The following is a 23224-nucleotide window of genomic DNA, read 5'->3' as shown; positions in this document are numbered from 1 at the left end:
ACATAAATCAGCAATTATTCAAAATATTCATCTCTTTTAGCTTGGTTTGAAAGGTGTGTTCTGTCACCGTTTAAAAAAATATGCATCCCATTGTTAGCACATTAAAATTTCACAATGCACTCTTTATTAAGTTCTCAGCAGGTGATAATTTTATAACCCTTTCAGTAATGGATGCTTTTTTGTTAAAAAGGTGCATCTATAACTGATTATATACAAGCAAAATCCAGTTTTCCTTTTAAACAACTTAGCAACCAAACTGGCATGCTACACAGTTGAAAAATAATAAAGGTTACATTTCTGGGAACATTTTGTTATAATGTATCTGGATTTGTAAATGGACATTTTGCAACTAATATATGAACTGAACTCAGTACTGCAAAAGTCATGTCAGAAAAATAAGAAACACATTAACCAGAACATTCTCGAGCACTGAACTGTATACATTCTGATAAGAGTATTTAGTGTATAAAATATTTCTCATTCATTCCTTATGCTTTATAAAACTATCAGAAGTACAGGCTATAATTAGTTGTATTTTTTATACGATCTTTTCAACTAAATTTGAAAATTAAAAGCCCAAGAGGAATTTAATTTTATTTTTAGTTTTATTGCTTTTTTTCTTTCTTGACTAACAATTAGACCCCAATTCTACATAAGCAGATCAGCTTGCAAACCCTTGTGTTCATGTGGAGCCCCACTGATTTCAACAGGTGCCCATGTGGATCAGATTGCATGACTGCAGCCTTGGATTGTACATTTTTTTTCCATCCCTCTTCCCTATGACACAGCTTTGTCTCTCTTCCCTCCCTGACCCTCACTTCCTTCATTGTATCTTTATCTTTTCTCTCTCCAATATCTACCACAGTTAAAAAAATAAATAAAATAAGAACCACTGTTTCTTTAACTGAAAGGGGGGGACATATTCCCAGAAGCACAGATTTCTCATCTTAGACATCTTATATCCTCTGGTCAAGGGTTGGATATAATTCCATCTGTAGTCCATCAATACTAGTTAGCCAAAGGGGACTGAGTATAGTTCAAGAGACTGAACTTTGTCCCAACCTAATATCCATCGATATCGAATTCATTCTCTGGAAAGGGCAGAAGTACATTTTTAATTATGGTCTATGGTTACAGCGGGAGTTGTATATTCCCCTCAACCCATAGCAGATGTCCAGTTTATAACACTGATTGAAGACAGAATATGGCCCTTAGATAGCAACTACTAACATAGTTAATGAAGCTACTGTGCTATTCAGGATACTTTTAGGATGAACTCCATTTCTTCCATTTACTTTGACATTTATGCATGCAAGCACCCAACTTGCATGTACAATTGCAGTACCTCCATGCACAAATTAGATGTATAAATGCACACCTAAATTATCTGAAATTACAGCATTTAAAACATTGTCCATCAGTAAGCTCCAGCATTAATGAGGTGGCTCTGTCCCCTCAATGTTGTTTGACGCTAAAGCCTGATCTACATTACAGAGTTAAGTTGACTCAAGGCAGCTTACGTTGACCTAATTATGGAAGGGTCTACATTAAAATTTTGCTCCCGCCAACAAAACTGCCCCGCAATACGGACTTAACTCCACCTCCACAAGAGGTGCAGTCAACGTTGATGTAGTTAGATTGATGCAGCCTCACTGTAGACACTGTATTGCTTATAATCAACTGTTTCTGGCTTTCAGAAGCCATTCCACAATGCCCCACGCTGACAATATAATCAGTACAAATGCTCCTGGTCAGATCGCACTCTGCCAACACAAGGAGCAAAGCGTAGACACACACAAGCAATGTAATTACTGCAGCAGCTATATGCCGACATTAGTTAGTTTGACTTAATTTTGTAGTATAGGCATGGCCTAAGACAGTACAACACTGCTTCACCTCCAAAGAGTTGTGACCAAACACCAGACAGTTATTGTATGAAATATAAGGAGGGAAAACAATTTTTTAAAATGAAAACTTTTAATCTAGAGAACATTTATCCAATATCCATGCAGACCAAGTGGGCCGGAAGTTTTATATCTTCATATTAGATTAACAAAAAAGAGTGGGGTAACCCTGTTAGTCTCCTCTCTGTGTGTCCCGATTATCTGTCACTTGCAGAACACCCTCAGCAGATGGGAAAGATCATCCCTTTGCCTCTATTTATACAACAGAACATGAAACAAAGAGCATGCTAATTTCATTTTGCTTGTGAGACAGTTCCTGGATTCCCCAGAAAGACACAAAATTATAGTAAATTCAACCAGCTACACAGGTAGTATGTGCCAATTTTATGAAGTAATTTGGTTTTCATTTACTTTTATAAAGTGCCATTTGCAAAGGATCACTAATATTAAGTTAAGTGAAGTGGGAAGGAACCACTAAACCGAAAAACACAAAAAAGCTTTTAAAATGTACTGTAATGTTGCAAAGAAGAAATCACACACAGAAGAGTGACTTGCATCTAAGAAATCCAATTCTTATGCTATATAGTTTCATATTAGTTATAATATACATGTATTTCATGTTCTTGAAATAAGTGTTCCACATCTACATATCAGACCTCAATTCTCTAAAGAGTTACTGAGTTTTATGTATGTGGAGTACCCTCATTGGCTTCTATGGGACCACTTACACGCATAAGTGTTTGCAGTGTTAGGGTTGCTAAATGAGGACTGTTCTCACTGCTTATGGCTTCACAACTTGAATTACGACATTAGCCCGAACCCGAGGATAGTATTTTATCTAAAATACTAAGCCACGGGATATAGGCTCCCATATATACGATATCCAAAGATTCTTGTAGTGCTCATCAACATGACATCTAGAGACCAAACACAAGTCAACATCAATACTGTATTTTCAGTCTGATATAGCTTTAAAGAATTGAGACCGGTTTTATATTTACAGTACAGTGTGATGTCAAGCTATCGTAATACAATATATCTTTACAGAAGTCAAATGTTTTGAAACAATTTTAGTTGCTTAAGTGCTGCAAACTATTTTATTAAAATATAAATATGAGCAGTGATGAAACACCAGAGGAAGCCAGATGCATAGGCAAGTGCCTTTTACTGAAAATGCCATGCAACTGACCTTAGATATTCTTACCTCAGGAAATGAAAGTCAGTGCCTCCAAACTGATTTTAGAAGCAACTAGGTCACAAAAGCTCAATACAGTAAGATGACAGTAAGTGATGTAAATAGTGGAACTTTTTCAATTGGACAATAATACAACCAAACCAAAACAGTACAAAATATATGGTGTTCTCTTTACATCAGGACTGAGAAGTCTGGTGATATGACAAACTGCCTAAGCTCAGATACCCTGGTCTCTTTTGACGCTTAAACACTTTATATAATCACACGTAGGAAATTTTTGTTGTGATTTATAGTATTGTGAGTTTTTTATGGTAATACTTTATGGTACTGTGTTCCAAAACAGTGAATGCACTCAATCACTGTTGTTTACAGGATTTAATTAGATGTGTATGATATATTTTTGTGGGTCTATACAAGTTTGCCACACCGTTCTCTGTATTCTTATAAAAACGGCCCTACTCGGTCAGACCAAAGAAAATATCCTTCTTCCGACAGTGGCCAGTGCCAGGTGCCCCAGAGGGAATGAACAAAACAGGTAATCATCAAGTGCTCCATCCCCTGTCATTCATTCCCAGCTTCTGGCAAACAGAGGCTAGGGACACCATTCCTGTCCATCCTGGCTAATAGCCATTGATAGACCTATCCTCCATGAATGTATCTAGTTCTTTTTTGAACCCTGTTATGGTCTTTGCCTTCACAATATCTCTGGCAAGGAGTTCCACAGGTTGACTATGCATTGTGTGAAGAAATACTTCCTTTTATTTGTTTTAAACCCGCTGCCTATTAATTTCATTTGGTGACTCCTAGTTCTTGTGTTATGAGAAGTAGTAAACAACACATCCTTATCTACTTTCTCTACATCATTCATGACTTTATAGACCTCAATCATATCTCCCCATAGCCATCTCTTTTCCAAGCTGTAAAATCCCATTCTTATTAATCTCTCCTCATATGGAAGCCGCTCCATACCCCTAATCATTTTTGTTGCCCTTTTCTGAACCTTTTCCAATTCCAATATATCTTTTTTGAGATGGGGCGACCACATCTGCACACAGTATTCAAGATGTGGGCATACCATGGATTTATATAGAGGCAACATGATATTTTCTGTCCTATTATCCATCTCTTTCTTAATTATTCCCAGCATTCAGTTAGCTTTCTTGACCGCCGCTGCACATTGAGTAGATGTTTTCAGAGAACTATCCACAATGACTCCAAGATCTTTTTCTTGAGTGATAACAGCTAATTTAGACCATCATTTTATATGTATAGTTGGGATTATGCTTCCAATGGGCATTACTTTGGATTTATCAACATTAAATTTCATCTGCCATTTTGTTGCTCAGACATCCAGTTTTGAGAGATCTTTTTGTAACTCTTCGCAGTCTGCCTGGGTCTTAACTATCTTTAGTAATTTTGTATCATCTGCAAATTTTATGAATATGTTGAATAGGACTGGTCCTAGAACAGACCCCTGGGGGACACCACTATTTACCTCTCTCCATTCTGAGAGCTGACCATTTATACCTACCCTTTGTTTCCTATCTTTTAACCAGTTACCAATCCACAAGAGCACCTTCCCTCTTATCCTGTGGCAGCTTACTCTGCTTAAGAGCCTTTGGTGAAGGTCCTTGTCAAAGGCTTTCTGAAAATCTAAGTACACTCTATCAACTGGATCCCCTTGGTCTGCGTGCTTGTTAACCCCCTCAAAATTTTATCGTATATAAAATGATTGATTATTCAGCTATTCATGTATTCATATATATGTGAGTGCCCCAATTATAGTACACAAGCTAATTCTGAATATTTGATAACATGGGTACTTAGTTACATCTGTATGTAGGAATAAAACTGTACCTATTACTTAAGTTACTCAAAACAGGAAAGATGTGTAACAAACTCTACTGGAATGAGAATCAAACACCATACATGCACCCACTTCGAAAGATTTGTTCAATCTTCTTTTTTACTCATGATAATCACACACCTACAACTACACCTTTTAAGGCGGTGATAGTCCGACTCCGGACTGACCTCAGCTGTTTGGTTGATAGCGTCTCCAAGTGTTAGGGAGACCAGATTTATCTCATGCCTCAGTCACTGGGAAGCTCCCTTACTTAGGCCCTGGCCCGAGTCTTCCCCTTTCCGGGGAGATAGGATCCGCAGCACCTTACTCTCAGGGGTTTGGGGGAGGACTGAGCTCTTGCAGGCCTGGGGGCTCTTACTCCCGGTGACCCGCAGCCAGAGCTGTGGAGACAGCCGGCTCCCGGGGGCAGGCCCCGGCAGCCCCCGAGTCACTGCGTTCGGGAAGGTTATTGCAGCTGTCAGAGCGCGTCTTCCTCTCCCCGGGAGCGCCAATGTCCCTGCGGGGAGGCAGCGCCCGATCGCCCCGTCTCCACCGGGACCGGCAAGCTGAGTAGGGAGGGGGGGAGGCCCGTAGAGCACGGTTGGCTCTGGAGCCAGGAGCCCAGGCGGACGCCATACTAGAAACTAAAATGGCTGCCCCGGGGAAGGGAGCTCAGCTCGGGCCGTGAGGGGCTGCGCCTCCACCCGCCTCACCGACAAGGGACGTCGCCTCAGCGGGCACACCTCGGACAGGTACCGTTCCGCGCAGGCGGCCTCGGGGACTGGCAAGCTCCATTGGCCAGCCCCCCCCCCCCCCCCCCAGAGCTCGGCCCACTCGCTCCCCGCCCCTGGAGCCCAGCCCCCCGCGCAGCTGGAGCCGGTCCCCCTTGTGGAGCCTACCTGGAGCTCGGCCCGCTCCACCTCCCAGTGCGCCCTCTCCATCTCGAAGCGGGCCCACTCGTGCTGGATGTAGTGCAGGATCCCCGGGATGGTGTAGTGCTGGGGCCGGGACAACTCCGCGCGGTCCCCCGCGTCCTGACCCGCCGCAGCCGCCGGGACCTGAGGCTGCTGCCCGCCTCCGCCGCCTCCGGCCCCCACGCAGCCCGCGCCAGGCTGCACATTCATATTCCCCCCTGGCTGCGGCGGCGGCGGCTGCTGCTGCGGTCTCGGAGCGGCCGCCATCCCGCCTCCGAGGTGTTCGTCCATTGTCTGCGGGGAGCCCTCCTCCTCCTCGTCGTCCCGCTGCGGGCCTGGGGCAGGGGCGTGGGGAAGCGGCGCTGGCTGGGGGGAGGAGGAGGGGTCGGGACGGGCCCGGAGAGGAGGGGGAGGCTGCGCCGAGCAGTATCCGGGTGTCAGAGCAGCGCCGAGCCGCCGCCGGCCGCCATTACAGTCTCCGATCCATCTCACACCCACCCACTGCGAAGGGGGGAGGAGCAGAGAGCCGCGCGGGGCGTGCCGGGAAACAACCTCCCTCCCAGCCGAGCCCGCTGACGTGCGCATGCGCACTGGAGGTGGGGGGGAGCAGGGGACCTGGGCGGGCGGTGCTGCAGCTGGGGGTGTCTGTCTGTTCCCACCGGACCCGCCCAGAGAGCAGGGGGCCAGGGGCGGCGCCGCTCCAGGCACTGAGTAAGTGACATAACAACAACAGGGGCTGCTGGTGCACAGTCGCTAGGACAGTAGCTGGTGGTGCTGCTTCGTCCAGCCTGATTCAGTGTCAGGTGGTCCCCTGCTCCCACCAGCCCGGGGGGGGGGCTTCGATCCGCTCTGCCCAGGCGTGGCTGGGGTGGGGTTTGTTTAAAAGACGTGCCAGCAGCCTCTTGTGGGGCGGCGGGGGTCTTCCTGCCCCCCCCCAACCACCCACGTGGGCACGGGGCGCCCCTGCGGTTTGTCGGGTTAAAACGGTGTCTGGGCGCGCAGGCTCCGCCAGCCGCAGATTCCTCACATTGCTGTCGCATTCTTCCGATGTTGACAGCCAGTGTCGGGGCCTCCACGCAGGCCCGGTTCCCTCCGGGGTAGGGGAGGCTCTGGCTTTGCCGTTCCTCCTCAGCTTCCTGTTTTGTCACCCAGAGGGGGCGAAGGAACAGATGTATTCAGGCTCGTGTCACATTGAAACAGAGAGCAAAATGAAACTTAAGGCAGGTAAAATTTAGTGCGAGTGCAGGGAAGAAGTTTGTGACAGTACCGGAGTCCCCCTGTAGCCAAGGGAAACAGTGGGAGCTCTTCCACTTGGACTGGTTAAAACGGGAGGGTTAGAGAGACAAAGTGGGTGAGGTAATATCTTTTATTGGACCAGCTTCTGTTGGTGAGGGAGACAAGTTTTCCATCTTACACAGAGCTCTTCTTCAGCTCTGGGGCACTTACTCAGTGCCATAGCTAGGGTGACCAAAGGTCCTGATTTTATAGGGACAGTCTTGATATTCAGAACTTTGTGTTGTAGAGGCACCTATTACCCCTCATTCCCCCCTCCCAATTTTTCACACTTGCTTTCTGATCACCCTAGTCACGGTTAAGTACAGGATGGAACCGATTGTTTAGCATAAGTAATTAACACATATTTTAAGGGACCGTTCAAGCTTGTCTCGTTCACCAACAGAAGTTGGTCCAATAAAAGATATTATTTTTCTCTCTAATATCCCGGGACCACCATGGCTTACAACAACACTACCTAAAACTGGACCAGACACAGCTGTAGCAAAGAGTGGCTACATAGCTTTATTGGCCCTCTTTCTTATAAGGAATAATACAAAAGCAAACATGGCCCAAAATATAGGCTGTCTGGAAATAAACTTTTACAAAACAAAAGGGCACTAGAAATGTGATTTTAATAGCAATAGAAACAGAGGTGGTTGGGGGGGATGGGACAGCCTGGTAAACAAAAACATACCCTGCTAAATTTGAAACTCACACATTGCAGCATTCTGCTAGTATATGAGAACTCAAAACTGAAGTGTACTTGAAACTGACTAGTGACAGAAGTGAAAGTGTGTATCATTTAATTCATTCTTAGCTGAATTAAAAAAAACTGATTTACTTTTCAGTAATTTTGTAATTATTTCTCTTTTAACAATATAATCTGCTATTTGTTTTGTAAGTAAGGAGATTATTTCTTTTGACTATGCTTTTTAAACTGACAATGAAACTTAATTTTACACACCTGCCACATATCATTCATGAAGGGACAAACTGATTTTGAATTAGTTTTAAAGCAACTCTTTAAAATATCTTAATGATAAAGGATTTCTGCAATGTGATTCAATGAGGCAGTTATTTTTTATTTGTCGTCTACTTCATTCAGAACTCTTCACAGTAAGGAAATCTTGAAAAATGTACCTACTTGCTACAACTAGTTCAGTTTGACCAGTGAAATAGCAACATTCAGAGCTTTAGTGTAGGTAAGGCCAAACTGTCACAGCCTCATTGCACTGAAATTCAACAATTATGTTGATTACATAAACCTAAAGGGATTTTAACTATCCTGTCCTACTTGACAACTCATTGCATGTCACCCATAATTAAGCAAGGTAGGGTGTTCCTCCCACCCTCCTTACATAAACAGTACTTTCTTTAACATTTTCCATCAGTAGATGATCTGGAATTGGATCAGTTGCTCAAACTGGACAGTTTTGTTTTTTTAATTTTATCTGTCTGCTTCCCTGCCTGCCTCCTCTGGTCCTCCAGTATTGACCTCCTCTGTCTCACCCTTGATGACTCTTCCTAGTTGGATGTTAAAGGGTATGTCTACACTACGGGATTAATCCGAATTTATATAATTCGAATTTGGGAAACAGATTGTATAAAGTCGAATGTACGCGGCCACACTAAGCACATTAATTCGGCGGTGTGCGTCCATGTTCCGGGGCTAGCGTCAATTTCTGGAGCGTTGCACTGTGGGTAGCTATCCCATAGTTCCCGCAGTCTCCCCCGCCCATTGGAATTCTGGGTTGAGATCCCAGTGCCTGATGGGATAAAAAACATTGTCGCAGGTGGTTCTGGGTACAGCCTCACCCCTCCCTCCCTCCCTGCATGAAAGCAACGGACAGCAGACAACCATTTCGCGCCTTTTTTCCTGGGTGAACACTGCAGACTCCATACCACGGCAAGCATGGAGCCCGCTCAGCTCAAGACAGCAGTCATGAACATTGTAAACACCTCGCACATTCTCGTGGAGTTTATGCGTTCCAGGACCAGAAAAACGAGGCGAGGAGGTGGCAGTGGCGGCAGCGCAGCGACAAGCGTGATATGGACATGGACATGAACACAGAATTCTGTCAAACCATGAGCCCCAGTGCTTTGGAGATCATGTTGTTAATGGGGCAGGTTCTATCCATGGAACGTCGATTCTGGGCAAGGGAAACAAGCACAGACTGGTGGGACCGCATAGTGTTGCAGGTGTGGGACGATTCCCAGTGGCTGCGGAACTTTCGCATGCGTAAGGGCACTTTCATGGAACTTTGTGACTTGCTGTCCCCTGCCCTGAAACGCCAGACTACCAAGATGAGAGCAGCCCTCACAGTTGAGAAGCGAGTGGCGATAGCCCTGTGGAAGCTTGCAACGCCGGACAGCTACCGGTCAGTCGGGAATCAATTTGGAGTGGGCAAATCTACTGTGGGGGCTGCTATGATGCAAGTAGCCAAAGTAATCACTCAGGTGCTGCTACGAAAGGTAGTGACTCTGGGAAATGTGCAGGTCATAGTGGATGGCTTTGCTGCAACGGGATTCCCTAATTGTGGTGGGGCGATAGATGGAACCCATATCCCTATCTTGGCACCGGAGCACCAGAGTACCCAGTACATAAACCGCAAGGGTGCTGCAAGCACTTTCAATGGTGCTGCAAGCACTTGTGGATCACAAGGGACGTTTCACCAACATCAACGTGGGCTGGCCGGGAAGGGTTCATGACGCTCGCGTCTTCAAGAACACTGTTCTGTTTAAAGGGCTGCAGCAAGGGACTTACTTTCCGGACCAGAAAATAACCGTTGGGGATGTTGAAATGCCAATAGTTATTCTTGGGAACCCAGCCTACCCCTTAATGCCATGGCTCATGAAGCCATACACAGGCAGCCTGGACAGGAGTCAGGAGCTGTTCAACTACAGGCTGAGCAAGTGCAGAATGGTGGTGGAATGTGCATTTGGCCGTTTAAAAGGTCGCTGGCGATCGTTACTGACTCGCTCAGACCTCAGCCAAACCAATCTCCCCATTGTTATTTCTGCTTGCTGTGTGCTCCACAATCTCTGTGAAAGTAAGGGCGAGACCTTTATGGCGGGGTGGGAGGCTGACGCAAATCGCTTGGCTGCTGATTACGTGCAGCCAGACACTAGGGCGATTAGAAGAGCACACCAGGAAGCGCTGTGCATCAGAGAAGCTTTGAAAACCAGTTTCATGGCTGGCCAGGCTACCGTGTGAAATATCTGTTTTTCTCCTTCATGAAAACCCGCCCCCTTTATTGACTCATTCTCTGTAAGGAACCCAACCTCCCCCTTCCCCCAGCTTGATTTCAAACCAAATAAAGTCACTATCGTTTAAAAATCATTTATTCTTTATTAATAGATTATAAAAAGAGGGAGGGAACCCGGGTGGGGTTTGGGAGGAGGATCGGCAGGAAGGAAAAGGCCACTAAAAAAAGGTTAAAAAAATGACAGCCTTTTGCTTGGGCTGTCCACTGGGGTGGAATGGGAAGGTGTACGGAGCCTCCCTCCCCGCGTTCTTACACGTCTGGGTGAGGAGGCTATGGAACATGGGGAGGGGAGATTATACAGGGGCTGTAGCGGCACTCTGTTATCCTGCTGCCGTTCCTGAAGCTCCACCAGACGCCGGAGCATGTCTGTTTGCTCACGCAGCCCCAGCATTGCATCCTGCTTCCTCTGATCTTCCTGCCACCACCTCTCATCTCGAGCATCTCTCCTCTCCTCACGTTGGTCCCTCCTGTCCTCACATTGGTCCCTCCTGTCCTCACATTCACTGGCTTCTTTCCTATACTTTGAAACCGTGTCCTTTCACTCATTCAGATGAGCTCTGTCACTGCGGGTGGATTCCATGATTTCTGCGAACATCTCGTCTCGCGTCTTCTTTTTCCGACGCCTTATCTGTGATAGCCTTCGGGACAGAGGAGGGAGGCTTGAAGAATTTGCAGCTGCTGGAGGGAGGGAAAAAGGAGAGAATTTTTTAAAAAGATACATTTTGCAGAACAATGCTTATACTCTTTCACGGTGACCAACACTATTCACATTACATAGCACATGTGATTTCTGTGCAAGGTCACATTTTGCCTCTTAATATTGAGTGCCTGTGGCTTTGCTGCTAGAAATCACAGACGCAGGTCCGGGCAACAGAATTCGGCTTGCATGTGGCCATGGTAAGCCATTGTCTTTTGGCTTCTGCGCCCTCCTTTCCCACATACCAAGCAAAGCCCGTTGAGTGCTGCGGTTTTCCTGTTAACATTCAGCAGCAGAAAACAAACTAACCACCACCCCCGCTCCAATTCTCTGGCTGATCGCTTTATCCCTCCCCCCACCGCGTGGCTGGTATCAGGGAAGATCCCTGCTAGCCACACGCGAAAAGCTCTGGGCCAATTCCCCCCCCCCCTGCGCTTGGCTAACTGCAGGGAAGGATTTCTTTTCAGCCACAGGCAAACAGCCCAGTAGGAACTGCCACCTCCCCTTAATTAAATTCCCGTATTTCAACCAGGTTACCATGAGCGATATCACTCTCCTGAGGATTACACAGCGAGATAAAGAACGGATGTTGCTTGAATGCCAGCAAACACCGGGACCATACGCTGCCAGGCTTTGTCATGTAATGATACCAGATTACTTGCTGCAAGCATGGCGCGGTCAAGTGTCCTACCATGGAGGACGGAATAAGGCTGCACTGCCCAGAAACCTTGTGGCAAGGCTTTTGGAGTACCTCCAGGAGAGCTTCATGGAGATGTCCCTGGAGGATTTCCGCTCCATCCCCAGACACGTTAACAGACTTTTCCAGTAGCTGTACTGGCCTCAAATGCATCCCAAGTCCTCAGGGCAAAGTAATCATTAAAAACCCTTGCTTTTAAAACAAGTTTTATATTTTAAAAGGTAAACTCACCTGAGGTCCCTTCCATGGGGTCGTGGTCTTGGTTACTGGGTTGGGAGGGTACTTCAGTCAGGCTGAGAAAAAGATCCTGGCTGTTGGGGAGAACGGAGTGCTGGGTGCTCTCTGCAAGCTCGTCCTCCTCCTCTTCCCCGTCCGCAGAATCCTCAGGTGTAGCTGATGAAATTATCCCCGCCTCAGAATCCATGGTCCGAGGTGGGGTAGTGGTAGCGGCCCCCCCTAGAACTGCATGCAGCTCGTCGTAGAAGCAGCATGTTCGCGGCTCTGACCCGGAGCGACCGTTTGCCTCCTTTGTTTTTTGATAGGCTTGTCTGAGCTCCTTGACTTTCACGCGGCACTGATCTGAGTCCCTATTGTGGCCTCTCTCCATCATGCCCTTGGAGATTTTTTCAAAAGTTTTTGCATTTCGTCTTTTCGAACGAAGTTCTGCTAGCACTGAATCCTCTCCCCATATAGCGATCAGATCCAGTACCTCCCGTACGGTCCATGCTGGTGCTCTTTTTTTATTATCGGCCTGCATGGTTACCTGTGCTGATGAGCTATCTGTGGTCACCTGTGCTCTCCACACTGGGCAAACAGGAAATGAAATTCAAATGTTCGCGGGGCTTTTCCTGTCTACCTGGCCAGTGCATCCGAGTTCAGATTGCTGTCCAGAGCAGTCACAATGGTGCACTGTGGGATAGCTCCCAGAGGCCAATACCATCGAATTGTGGCCACTCTAACCCTAATTCGAAATGATAAAATCGATTTTGGCGCTACTCCGCTCGTCGGGGTGGAGTACAGAAATCGATTTAAAGAGCCCTTTATTTCGAATTAAATGGCTTCGTTGTGTGGACGGGTGCAGGGTTAATTCGATTTAACGCTGCTAAATCCAAATTAAAGTTGTAGTGTAGACCAGGCCAAAGTTTCAGTTGTTTTGCTAATTCCTTTCTGGAATGCCCGCCTCAGCCATTGAGTCGCTTCCTCTTAAAGCTTCACCTTAAAACCTTCATGGTTGCTTTAGCCTGTGCTAAACCCAGCTCCCCTTTCCATATTAGCAGATTCTTCAGTTCTCCACTGACTGTAGTTATTAATCTGCAAGAATACATATTTAGCCAAGTCAGCCTTTATCTCTTACTCAACTTCATCTTTATGTGATGTTTTCCCCTTTCAAGTCCCTGGATCAAACTATGTTATCTGTGATATCTTTCTGCATCTCATCATAAAGTATTCTGTGGTACTACATGTGAAGGGCCTAATATATATATAAAAAAAAGTATTAAGGTAATTTTAAAGAATTAATCTCCGTGTTTAAAACTGAAATGAGGGGAAGACAGTGAGATCTCAAACAAATTTCAATCGTTATCAGTATCTAGGGAAGAGTGGGAAAGATTATTGCTCTTAAAAATATGATTAACTCTCTGGCAATGTCAGTACATAATTTTGAGATCCTGTGGTTTCAGTGTTGTTTCAATAGACATGCAGTGCTCCTTGGTAGTTAAGAAGCTAGGATAAACTTTTTGCTCCTTGCTTCTTCCCTGATTTCCCTAGATTAGTAGGGACTTTTGGGGTTTGGGATTTTCTTGCAAGTACTTGGTCCTCAAGTTGAAGGCCGTGTCTTCTCCACCTAAGGCTACACAGAAGTTACTCCAGCACCACAGGTGTTGTAACTCACATAACAGTAGATGAGGATGGTGACTATGTCAAAAATTACTGTTATTGATAAATATTAATAATGGTGCATGATGCTTTCAGAGACTTGATAACAAAGTCTTACTCCTGGGTTAGATTCAAGACTTGCAGAAAAAAGGGAGATTTACGTGAGCTCTCCTTCCTCACTGTACACTTTCCTTTCTTTTGGTAATAAGATCATAGCCACATGGTGTGATTTCTAAAGAATTCTCAATATAAAGTCATTTGTACATCAAACTTATTTACTCTCACCATTTCATTTGCTTTTGCCTTCCAGATTCTCATCTTGGCACAAGCCATTTTTTAACCTTTTCCCTTCATCTATTCCCTCTCCCCCACCCCCAACTCCACAATTTGTCCTTACCTCTTATTCATCTAGACTAGTGGTTCTCAAAGCCGGTCTGCCGCTTGTTCAGGGAAAGCCCCTGGTGGGCCCGGCTGGTTTGTTTACCTGCCGCGTCCTCAGGTTCGGCCGATTGCGGCTCCCACTGGCCGCGGTTCGCTGCTCCAGGCCATTTCCTACCTTTCTCTTGCTGATTTTGTCCCCAAATCATCATGCATGAGTGTATATGCTCACAAAAGTACATAATGAAAACACAGCCCCTCCAAAACACCATATAACTAAGTATTTTAAAAAATGGGAGGGGGGCAAACCAACAAGATGTGTATTTTGTGACTTGTGCTCCTATGTGAGTTAGGCACTTTTGCAAATCTCACTCTTAGGCAACTAAATATGGATTTAAGAGCCAAACTTTAGTTTTCTATTTTTGAAAAATGTTGGTCTTATTTAGTTATATACATAACAGGTTAATAGGATTTTTTACATACCCATCATAAACCATGGCAACAATCTCCCAGATATCCAGTGTCCACCTATGTAACAGCAATCAACCAGTATTCAAATAGTAAAACACAAGAAGATCTTGGAGAAGAACTGGCAGAGATTCAGAATGTAAATTTGAAGACAGTATAGTGCAAGTACAATGGAAAAGGAAATTCTAAAGTGTTGCCCACTTCTCATTACTGTAGTTGCCCACAGCAAAGAGAATAACAGCAAACTATAGAGAACAAGGAGAACACCAAGTCATTTGGATAACTTATTATAAACGCAAAATCACACACAAATAAAGGAAGATGAAAACACAGCCCTGGGCAAATTGAGAATTATTTAAATGCCTCAAAATCTGTGCTTGTTCCAGGATTTTCTTTTGTTAGATAACATGAGTCAGTGACTGATTGTGACCTATTGCTAGATTGATGTATTAATAGTTAGACCATAGAACAGCCAAATTTGAGTGTAATTAATTCATTGATAAAAGTACTTACCATGCCAGAATCCCAAATGGACAAGGGATGGAAAGAGAGGTTCAGAAATAAGCAATACTGGACCAAAACACACTAATTAGAAAACTTGTCTAAAAGTGGAAATTTCCATTAGGTTTTCAAATTGGTATCTTACATACATGTTGTGCCCCTTTAAGGTGGTTAATCATTCCATGGAAGCAGCAACAGGCAAAAAAAATTTAACTGTGGAGAGCCTATCAGGTAAATTGTCACATCAGCAGTAATAAATATATTGTACAGGAGCCTGCAGTGATGTACCAATGCATCTTGTATCAGCCAGTGATAATGCTGTTTTGGGGGAAGAGAGAGGAAATATTGTATTTCATAAATACAATTCTTCACCTGAATAGAATCTCAATGCTTTATTGCTTTTGTTTTAAGGTATGTTAACTTATGCTTTAAAGCATAAGAACCTTTAACAATAGCATTAAGTTTAAATATTAGCATAACTTTGAGTAGTGTAAAACTAAAAACTAAAGATCATGATTTTATGTATTAAAGCTAAAGCATGTTTAGTTGAACAATTAAGTAAGGGATAGGCTTACAATTCTAACATTTATTTTTAATTTTTTTTTAAGTAGTCTTGTAATGAAGCATTAATGGAATCTCATTTCACAGTTGAGTAATTTCTTATTCACATTTTAATTGTAAGCCCTAAAGTACTGTATTGCAAAAAAAAAAAAACCCCAAAACAAACAAACAAACAAACAAACAAAACCAAACCACCACACTTTGTTTTAGAATATGAAATAACTAAAGTGATCCTGGACATGAGGCCACCAAAGTGGCTTCAGGTTACATACAGACATCTGATTTGAATAAAAATTACATTAACACCTAGAGACTTCCCTGAGGCAGCCTCAGGCTGTGTTCAGTTTTTGTATTTTATTTATTAGACGTACCAAGGGATATTGGTGAAATATTTGACAAAATAAATTGCAGAGAAGTTTTTGCTTCAAGTGATTAACGAGTGTTTGAAGATGATGTACTTGCGTTAAAATACATTCTTTAGTGCACAGGAAAGGTACTAGATTGGTAGCTCTGGTGATTTAAGTGCTTCTTTGGTTGCACAGAACAGATACTATTCAGGAAACCATAGTGCAGGCTTTGCCCTTCCAAGATGTCTCAACCACTATCTGATTAGACCATCTTTAGTTTTCTGTGTTAACCACTGACGTGGACTGAGTTCAGGCCAAGGTTTCGTAATGCTCCATGGTTTGCATGCCCTACCAGTCTTGCACTTGGAGTCACTTATAATACCTCTTAGGTAATATCTCCAAGAGATATTCTACGAGACTGTACTCTTTTAAACAGAGTGTAACAAAGGGTACTTAGATTACTGCAGTTACAGTAATTAATTTATTTACTGTATACACCCCACTGTGTTATATCAAAAGGCATAATGCTGAGGAAATACAGAAGGGAACCAAGGTATCCTCCTTATTAAATCATTGATGAAGATAATTTGTTTTAAGGGAAAGGTTACAGATATTTCTCACCTTTCTGATTATTTTTTTAAAGTCACTGTTCTGTCTCTTACAAGTTGTCTTGCATTCTCTGTGTCATCAGGTTTTGCTTCTCATGAAATAGAAATCAACACAAAGAAAATACCTGCCTTTATTCCCTTTCTGATGATCATGTTACCTTAATATTTCCCATATTTGTCAGAAATTATCTGAGTCTTTTGAGAGGAAGATGGAATATACAATGGTAACTGCATTAGTCCATTTTCATGCTGATGGTAAACAAAGTGTTTTATCCCAAGCACATTTTACACATTTTTACCCTCTTATTTGCCTTTGTTTTTCCCCCTCTTTCTTTGAGCTGATAACCCAGCTATCATCTGATTAGATCATAATGGGTATATCCTATTTACTTATGTTTCTGAGTTTCCAAAGCAGTCCAGGTACTGCTATCAGAAACCATTAAAGCTGCTTAACAACCCCCTACTTATGTATGTGATTGTGTTTTGTGCAACATGATTCTTTCTGGATTAGAGAGAGAGCTTGTTCATAAAATAGACCCATTTTTTAAGAAGTCCAGTTCTGTTATGAGAGGGATTTTTATGAATTAAAGTACCAGTTGCAGTGGTGGTTTTCATGATGTAAACAATTGTCCAATGGAAACTGAACTAAAACTGCCAACTCACTTCTAGGCCATCAAACAGATCGCAGGTGGTTATGTCTTCTTTATTATTGAAATGAGCTAGATTTGAACTAGTGATGTAGAAATGGAAAGCTCTGCATATCATTACTCATCTCTTGAGCTAATTCTCCATATAGAAAATTCTTATTACATATACACACACACACACACATATACATAAATGAATAGGTAAGAATCACATTGTAAGAAATGCAGTCACCTACATGAGTAGTTTGGGGATGGGTCCAGGATGGGAGAGAGAATTGGGGATTTTGCCCCAAAAGTACAGAGATGGAATTTTTTTTTTGTTTATTTTTTTATGTACACCATTTCACAGATCACTGTAACATCTTATAGATGCACAACTCACTTCACCAGATACTGTATATATATTTGTAGCTAAAAAGAAATAATCTTTTTATAATTTATGTTTCATAGAAGCAAAACAGTGAATTAAAATCTGTTTTTTTCAGAAATTTTGCATGCATGTGGTTTTTAGTTTTCATGAGGGAACTTGTCAGTTTTGTTTAAAGAACCTTTTATAAATTAAACTACTTGATATTGATACTCAACTTTGGCATAATTTTCAAAACCAAATTCCTAAAGTATGCTTGTATGTTTTCTCTACAAAGCCCTGCATTTGTACATGTAAATCAGTTAGAGTGCTAACTCTAGTTTGTGTGTGCAGAAGTATCTGTATGTGCATATTATCTACATGTGCAAAACTTGTGGGCGTCATTTTGGATACCAGCTTCAAGGCTGGTAGAAAAAGTGAGTTCTTTGGTAACCAAAATAATACTTGTACATTCCTACAGATGTTAGTCAATTACCATGTAGTGAAGTGGATAGTCTGCTTCAGAATTTAAAAAGAAGAGGTTCAAATTCTTCTAAGGTTGTATTTTTACTAAAGCTATGATTAACTTGTATTCTATCAGTATGATTCTACATTAGAAAATTGGTAAGAATTAAAAAAATTATATATAATATGATCCAAAACGTTTCACATGTAAAATAATCCAAGATATTAAAAAACAATATTTTAGCCATATAAAGATACAGTATCTTTAAGATCTGCCTCTTGACACAAGGATTATCTATATAAGAGGTCAGATTAATGAAGGCACCATTAGGACTAAGGCCCGCCTGCAATAGGATCCACACTTTATATACCTGTATCTGCACATGCGTGTTTTATATTGCTTTGTAGGTAACTCAAGAAAACTCAGAAAACAAAAAACAAACTTTAACCTACGCTTCCTCCCTTGGCTTGGATGTCCCTAAGGTATCCATCTAGGCCTTCCTATGTCCTAATTCCTTTTGCTCAAAGAGATCATTCCTACAAGGCCAGGTGGAGTTGAGAAGCTGTATCCGTCACAGTCATTTAGCACTGAACTTCAGATGCTTTATTTAGGATTCTAACAGGGTGGGTCAACAAAAGAGGCCTGCCACCCAACATAAACAGGCTCTGCAGTGTTTAGAAGAGATGGAAAGATTGGTAGGTTTTCACCAGTTTGTCATCACCAGCAATGAAATCCTGCAGTAATGTACACTGCTTCCTCTACCCTATTGACTTCTTTTTCATTCAGGGTATTCCACAAGTCACTGCCAATTAGGGGAGAGCTTTGCAGCATAGCTACTGTAAGAGCCATGCTGTCCAGGAGAGATAAGGAAATGTGGGAGGCAGTGCAAGGCAGGAGGCCACCACATGAATCCTTTGAAATTTGCAATATCTGGGAGACATCCACAAGTTTAATTGGTGGAACTCACAGCCATGTCAATTGGGGTAGAATGAAATGACATGCTCCTGCATATTCCCCTTCCCCCCGTACTCCAGTGTAAAGTTATCTGGTTTGGGATGCTATGGCTGTGTATTGCTCAGGGGACATTAAAGGTAGTGAGATTGTGAAGCCTGTGGTCTCAGGTATTATTTCTCAATTAAGGTGATAGTTCTATCCAAGGACAATATTTATACAGCTCTTGCTCAAGAATTTAGTCATTAAACATTTGTTGTTGTCTTTTCTTTTTTTGAAGTGATGTAACTCTGCCCTGGATACTTTTCTGAAATAGGTCAAGCTGTGTTGGCCAGTTGATTTGTTGAATGTACATTGCATTTGTGCATGTGCACAAGTCTAATTTCCTGACTTCTATGGTTTTTGTTTCATGATTTTTCCAGTATCTATTTAAAAAACTATTTAGGTCACATGGTGCTATTTTAAAGATTAGAAATGCCCCAGTGCATCTTATAATAATTAAAATGTTTGTCTGATGATGGGCAACATTGAAATTAATATTTTTAAATCCTTTCAACTCCTTCAACTATTTATTTCAGTACTTTGTATATCAACCTTGTGATTGGCAAATGCATACTTCTGAGGTTATAAATATTGCATATATATTTACTTAGCAGTAAATAGATCATTAATCTTCACTTCTTAGGGGATGACTTCTCGCTCCAGATTTTATGACATCATCCCCCAACTAACTAGTGAAGATAAATTTCATATCAAAACCTAAACTGCAATGTCTAAGGAATACTCAGACTACACTGAGGATAATGAAATTACCTTCCTGAGATATGGGTGACCTTAATACTTATAAGTGGCTTTGCTGTCAAGAAATAATTAGGTTACATATATCATCATAGGGAAAGTCTGTATCCTCAGAGTTATTGCATATGTGGTGTACACATGTTTAATACCGTTTTCTTTAAATTTATTTAATATGTTTAGCTATTATTGTGACTAATCTCTTTATGTGCTAAGCTGTGCTGAACTGGCTAGATAGAGACTTTCTTTCCTAACAGTGAGTGAGAAGACCAAGGACATAAAAATACACCCATCCATCAGTGCCAAAACCACCGATTCCTTCACTGAGAACAATTTAATCATCATAAAAAAATTCTAATCTCCCTTTCTGCCTGTCATTATTTCACATGCAGAATATTGCTTGCATTAAATGTAAATGTCAGTGGTCAAGGCAGTGGGCTGGGAAGCGGGCTTCAATTCCAAACTTTACCACAGAATCCTGTGATTTGGGGCAAATTACTTAATCTGTCTGGATTCAGCTCCCAGTCTATAAAAAGGAGTTAATACTTTACACAAGGATGTGATGAACTAATTAATGTTTGAGGGGTAGCTAGATACTATGATGATGGGAAACATATAAAGTACTATGTATATTGATAAATTCACAGTACCAGTAACATTGTCCTTTTCTGTGGACTATAGCCATTTGCCATTTTTATTTTGTCTTAACAAGGATAAGGATGGTGATTGTCATATGGTCTCAGTCAATATCAAAGTACTGAAATCATGATCCAGTTTTGCAATCATTATTCACAATGAGTAGCACTATGCATGTAGTCATAGATTTAAATGGGATTATTCACAAGTGAGCACTACTCAGAGTGAGTAATGGTTGCAGAACCAGAACCTAAACTTGTAATCAGTATTGTCTCTAAGACTGACAGAGGTTCCTGCTGAGGCCTCATCAGAATAACTGATGTATCTCAGGGTAAATTCAAATATTGTATTCCAGGGAATTTCTGACGTAGATTCAGGCAACAACCCAACCAGACTAAAAAGTCTAGTTTCCCTGGGCTACTTCCTACGATCCCCTTGCTGGGTACCTGCACTCTACAGGCATCCTCCATCTTCTTGGGATATGCGGCAAGCAGTAGACTTGGTAGCTGTTCACTTGGGTCAGTCTCCTCCAGGGCCAGGGAGTGATGCAGCACGGGTTCAGCTCTGGGGAGCTGCAGCAGCCTGGAGACATCTGCTCCTTTCCCTGGCTCAGACTGAACTGGGTTAGAGGTTAGAGACTCAGCCTTTTATACTTCCTGTCCCACCCATTGGCTTCTGGTGGGAGGGGCAAGCCTGGCCTGGCTTCACCCACCAGGGATCACAGAGTGACTCCTCCCCCCTCAAGCTCAGTGGGAGGCCACTCTGCCTCACTACGTGGTCCTTTGTAGGCCCCCTTGCAATTCCTGACATCAGGAGTGGGAGGCACAGCACAGAATCTCAGCCTATGTCTTTCAGAGGCCTGGAACCTGTATGTGTTGATACTCCCCTCTTGGCTCGAATTTGGCAAGCAAATGTTTAATCAAGAAGCCCGTTCTTAAAATATGTGATCAAAAAGCTGGTGGTAACCATCAACTTAATTGTATTTGATCTATTGTGTGTATTATTAGTTCTATTAGACTGTGGAATAGTGTTCAAATGAAAGTAAGGTTGTGAGTACTGGCACTTAAAACTTAAAACAGGACTGGACAAAAAGAAAAACTGTATACTATCGGGAACAATCTTGCATTGGTAGCAGCATGAACAAGATTATTATTATTTCTAGTGCAGCACCTAAAGAACCAATCAAGGCCCCCTTGTGCAAGCAACATAGACGGTCTTTGCTCTAGAGAACTCAATCTAAGAACCTAGTTCCATGTTTAATTTCTGTGGGCTTTATGCTCCCCTATGTAGTAAAAAGGTTCAGAAAGGGCTGAGATTCACAAAAATATACTACAAAAATAGCTGAATAGGTTAATACATAAAATGCTATCTAGTCATGAAGAAAAAATTTTTATTGCCAGAAACACTTACTGAAGAGATGCAAAAAATGGGGATGAAATATTCGAGAAAATGGAGAACCCTGCACTATTACACATATGGCAGCATCTGCGGGAGTGGCTACAATGAATGGAAGTGTTCAGCTAATTGTTTCCAAGTTCTTTGCAGTCTGAGATAGCACCCGCTCATCTTCAGCATTTGCAAATGGTCAAAGTATGCTGAAATACCGTATATAAATGTTCATAAGCCAAATTTTTTTGGTAAAAAAGTGAAGCATCAAAGAGCGGGGGTCAGCTTATCTCTATTTAAACTCTATGGAATTATTGAATTGAATATATAATACATTGTCGTTTTGTTTACCTGGAGCGTTCGCAGGCACGGAGCACCTCAGCTCCCAGTGGCTGTGGTTCGCCGTTCCCAGCTAATGGGAGCTGCGGAAAGTGGTGGGCAGCATGTCCCTCGGCTCGCGCTGCATCCTACAGCTCCTATTGGCTGGGAACAGCAAACCGCAGCAACTTTGAGCTGAGGGGCTCTGTGCCTGCGAACGCACCAGGTAAACAGAACGTCCAGGCCCGCTCGTGGCTTACCCTGATGGGCCGGGAGCCAAAGTTTGCCAACCCCTGAAATATAGAGTCAGCTTATGAAAGGGTTATACAGTTTTTGCTGTTTTTACCTATCCATCTTGGGGGGTCGGCTTATAAACGAACAGGCTAATAAACAAGTATATACAGTATCTATTGAAAAGGTTGTATTGTGCGGATGTTTGTTAACAACATGTTAATGCTGCTTAGAGTTGTTCTGATTTATTCTGTTTTCTGAATTGCTTCCCTTTCAACTTTCTGTATTAATGTACATTGTTTTTCCAGGTAGTATATATTGTATTGGGGTTTTGCCCTGACTTCTCTCACATTTCCTTAGGCCACACCTCCTTGCTGGAATTTGCAGCTCTTAGGGAACCATTTCTTTGATGTTACAGCTTAGTAAAGCACCAGTTAGGCAGCAAGACTTGTGGGTTAGAATTTTGAGACAGCTTTTGCAGCAAGTTGCTGCATTTTTAACACACGAACCACAGGAGCATACAGGCCAGTAAGTCCAAACAGCCAGAGAAAGACAGATGGAAAACATTATTGCGGCTGGCTTCTGGTATTTAAAAAAAAAAAAAGTTCTAACTTAAAACCCGTTCATTTTTAAAAATTATATTTTGCAGGCTGTTAGTCTGCAACTTGGAAAAGCTTTTTGTATTTTCTTTGAAATATATAAGATGGCAGTTCTTTAAGTTTAAAAGGCAGCTTTTGCATATATATTCAACCCTCTTTTAAATAGAATTTTTCATTAGATATTGTGTGTAGAATATATACGATGCTCCAAACTGCATTTCAGTGGCATTTTGTGTTAACATTTATTGAACCCAAGTTTATTAACCCAAACTTTGGCCGTCTAAGGTCCACAGACATCTCATCAAGAGCCTAACAGT

The 23224-nt window shown here is 42.6% G+C and overlaps 2 protein-coding genes across 8 annotated transcripts in view; one reads left to right on the top strand and one right to left on the bottom strand.

Moving 5' to 3' along the window:
* Positions 1 to 6363, bottom strand: part of STRN3 (striatin 3) — a 102864-nt gene extending 96501 nt beyond the window's left edge. For 2 of the 3 annotated variants that reach the window (XM_034768720.1, XM_034768721.1), the window contains exon 1: positions 5845 to 6363. In XM_034768720.1, the coding sequence (XP_034624611.1) occupies positions 5845 to 6150 (306 nt within the window). In that variant the 5' untranslated portion in view covers positions 6151 to 6363. The remainder of the gene's footprint in view (positions 1 to 5844) is intronic. The other variant, XM_034768722.1, reaches the window with a different exon arrangement.
* AP4S1 (adaptor related protein complex 4 subunit sigma 1) overlaps positions 5558 to 23224 on the top strand; it is a 35586-nt gene continuing 17919 nt past the window's right edge. For 2 of the 5 annotated variants that reach the window (XM_034768724.1, XM_034768728.1), the window contains exon 1: positions 6459 to 6570. The gene's annotated coding sequence lies outside the window, so the exon portion shown is untranslated. Of the gene's footprint in view, positions 5698 to 6458; positions 6571 to 22668; positions 22743 to 23224 lie in introns of those variants that run through there. The other 3 variants (XM_034768726.1, XM_034768727.1, XM_034768725.1) reach the window with 3 other exon arrangements.

This window comes from Trachemys scripta, chromosome 4, assembly GCF_013100865.1.
Source record: "Trachemys scripta elegans isolate TJP31775 chromosome 4, CAS_Tse_1.0, whole genome shotgun sequence".
NCBI lineage: Eukaryota > Metazoa > Chordata > Testudines > Emydidae > Trachemys > Trachemys scripta.
The sequence above is the reverse complement of the archived record's forward strand: the minus strand, read 5'-3'. Positions and strand labels throughout refer to the sequence as shown.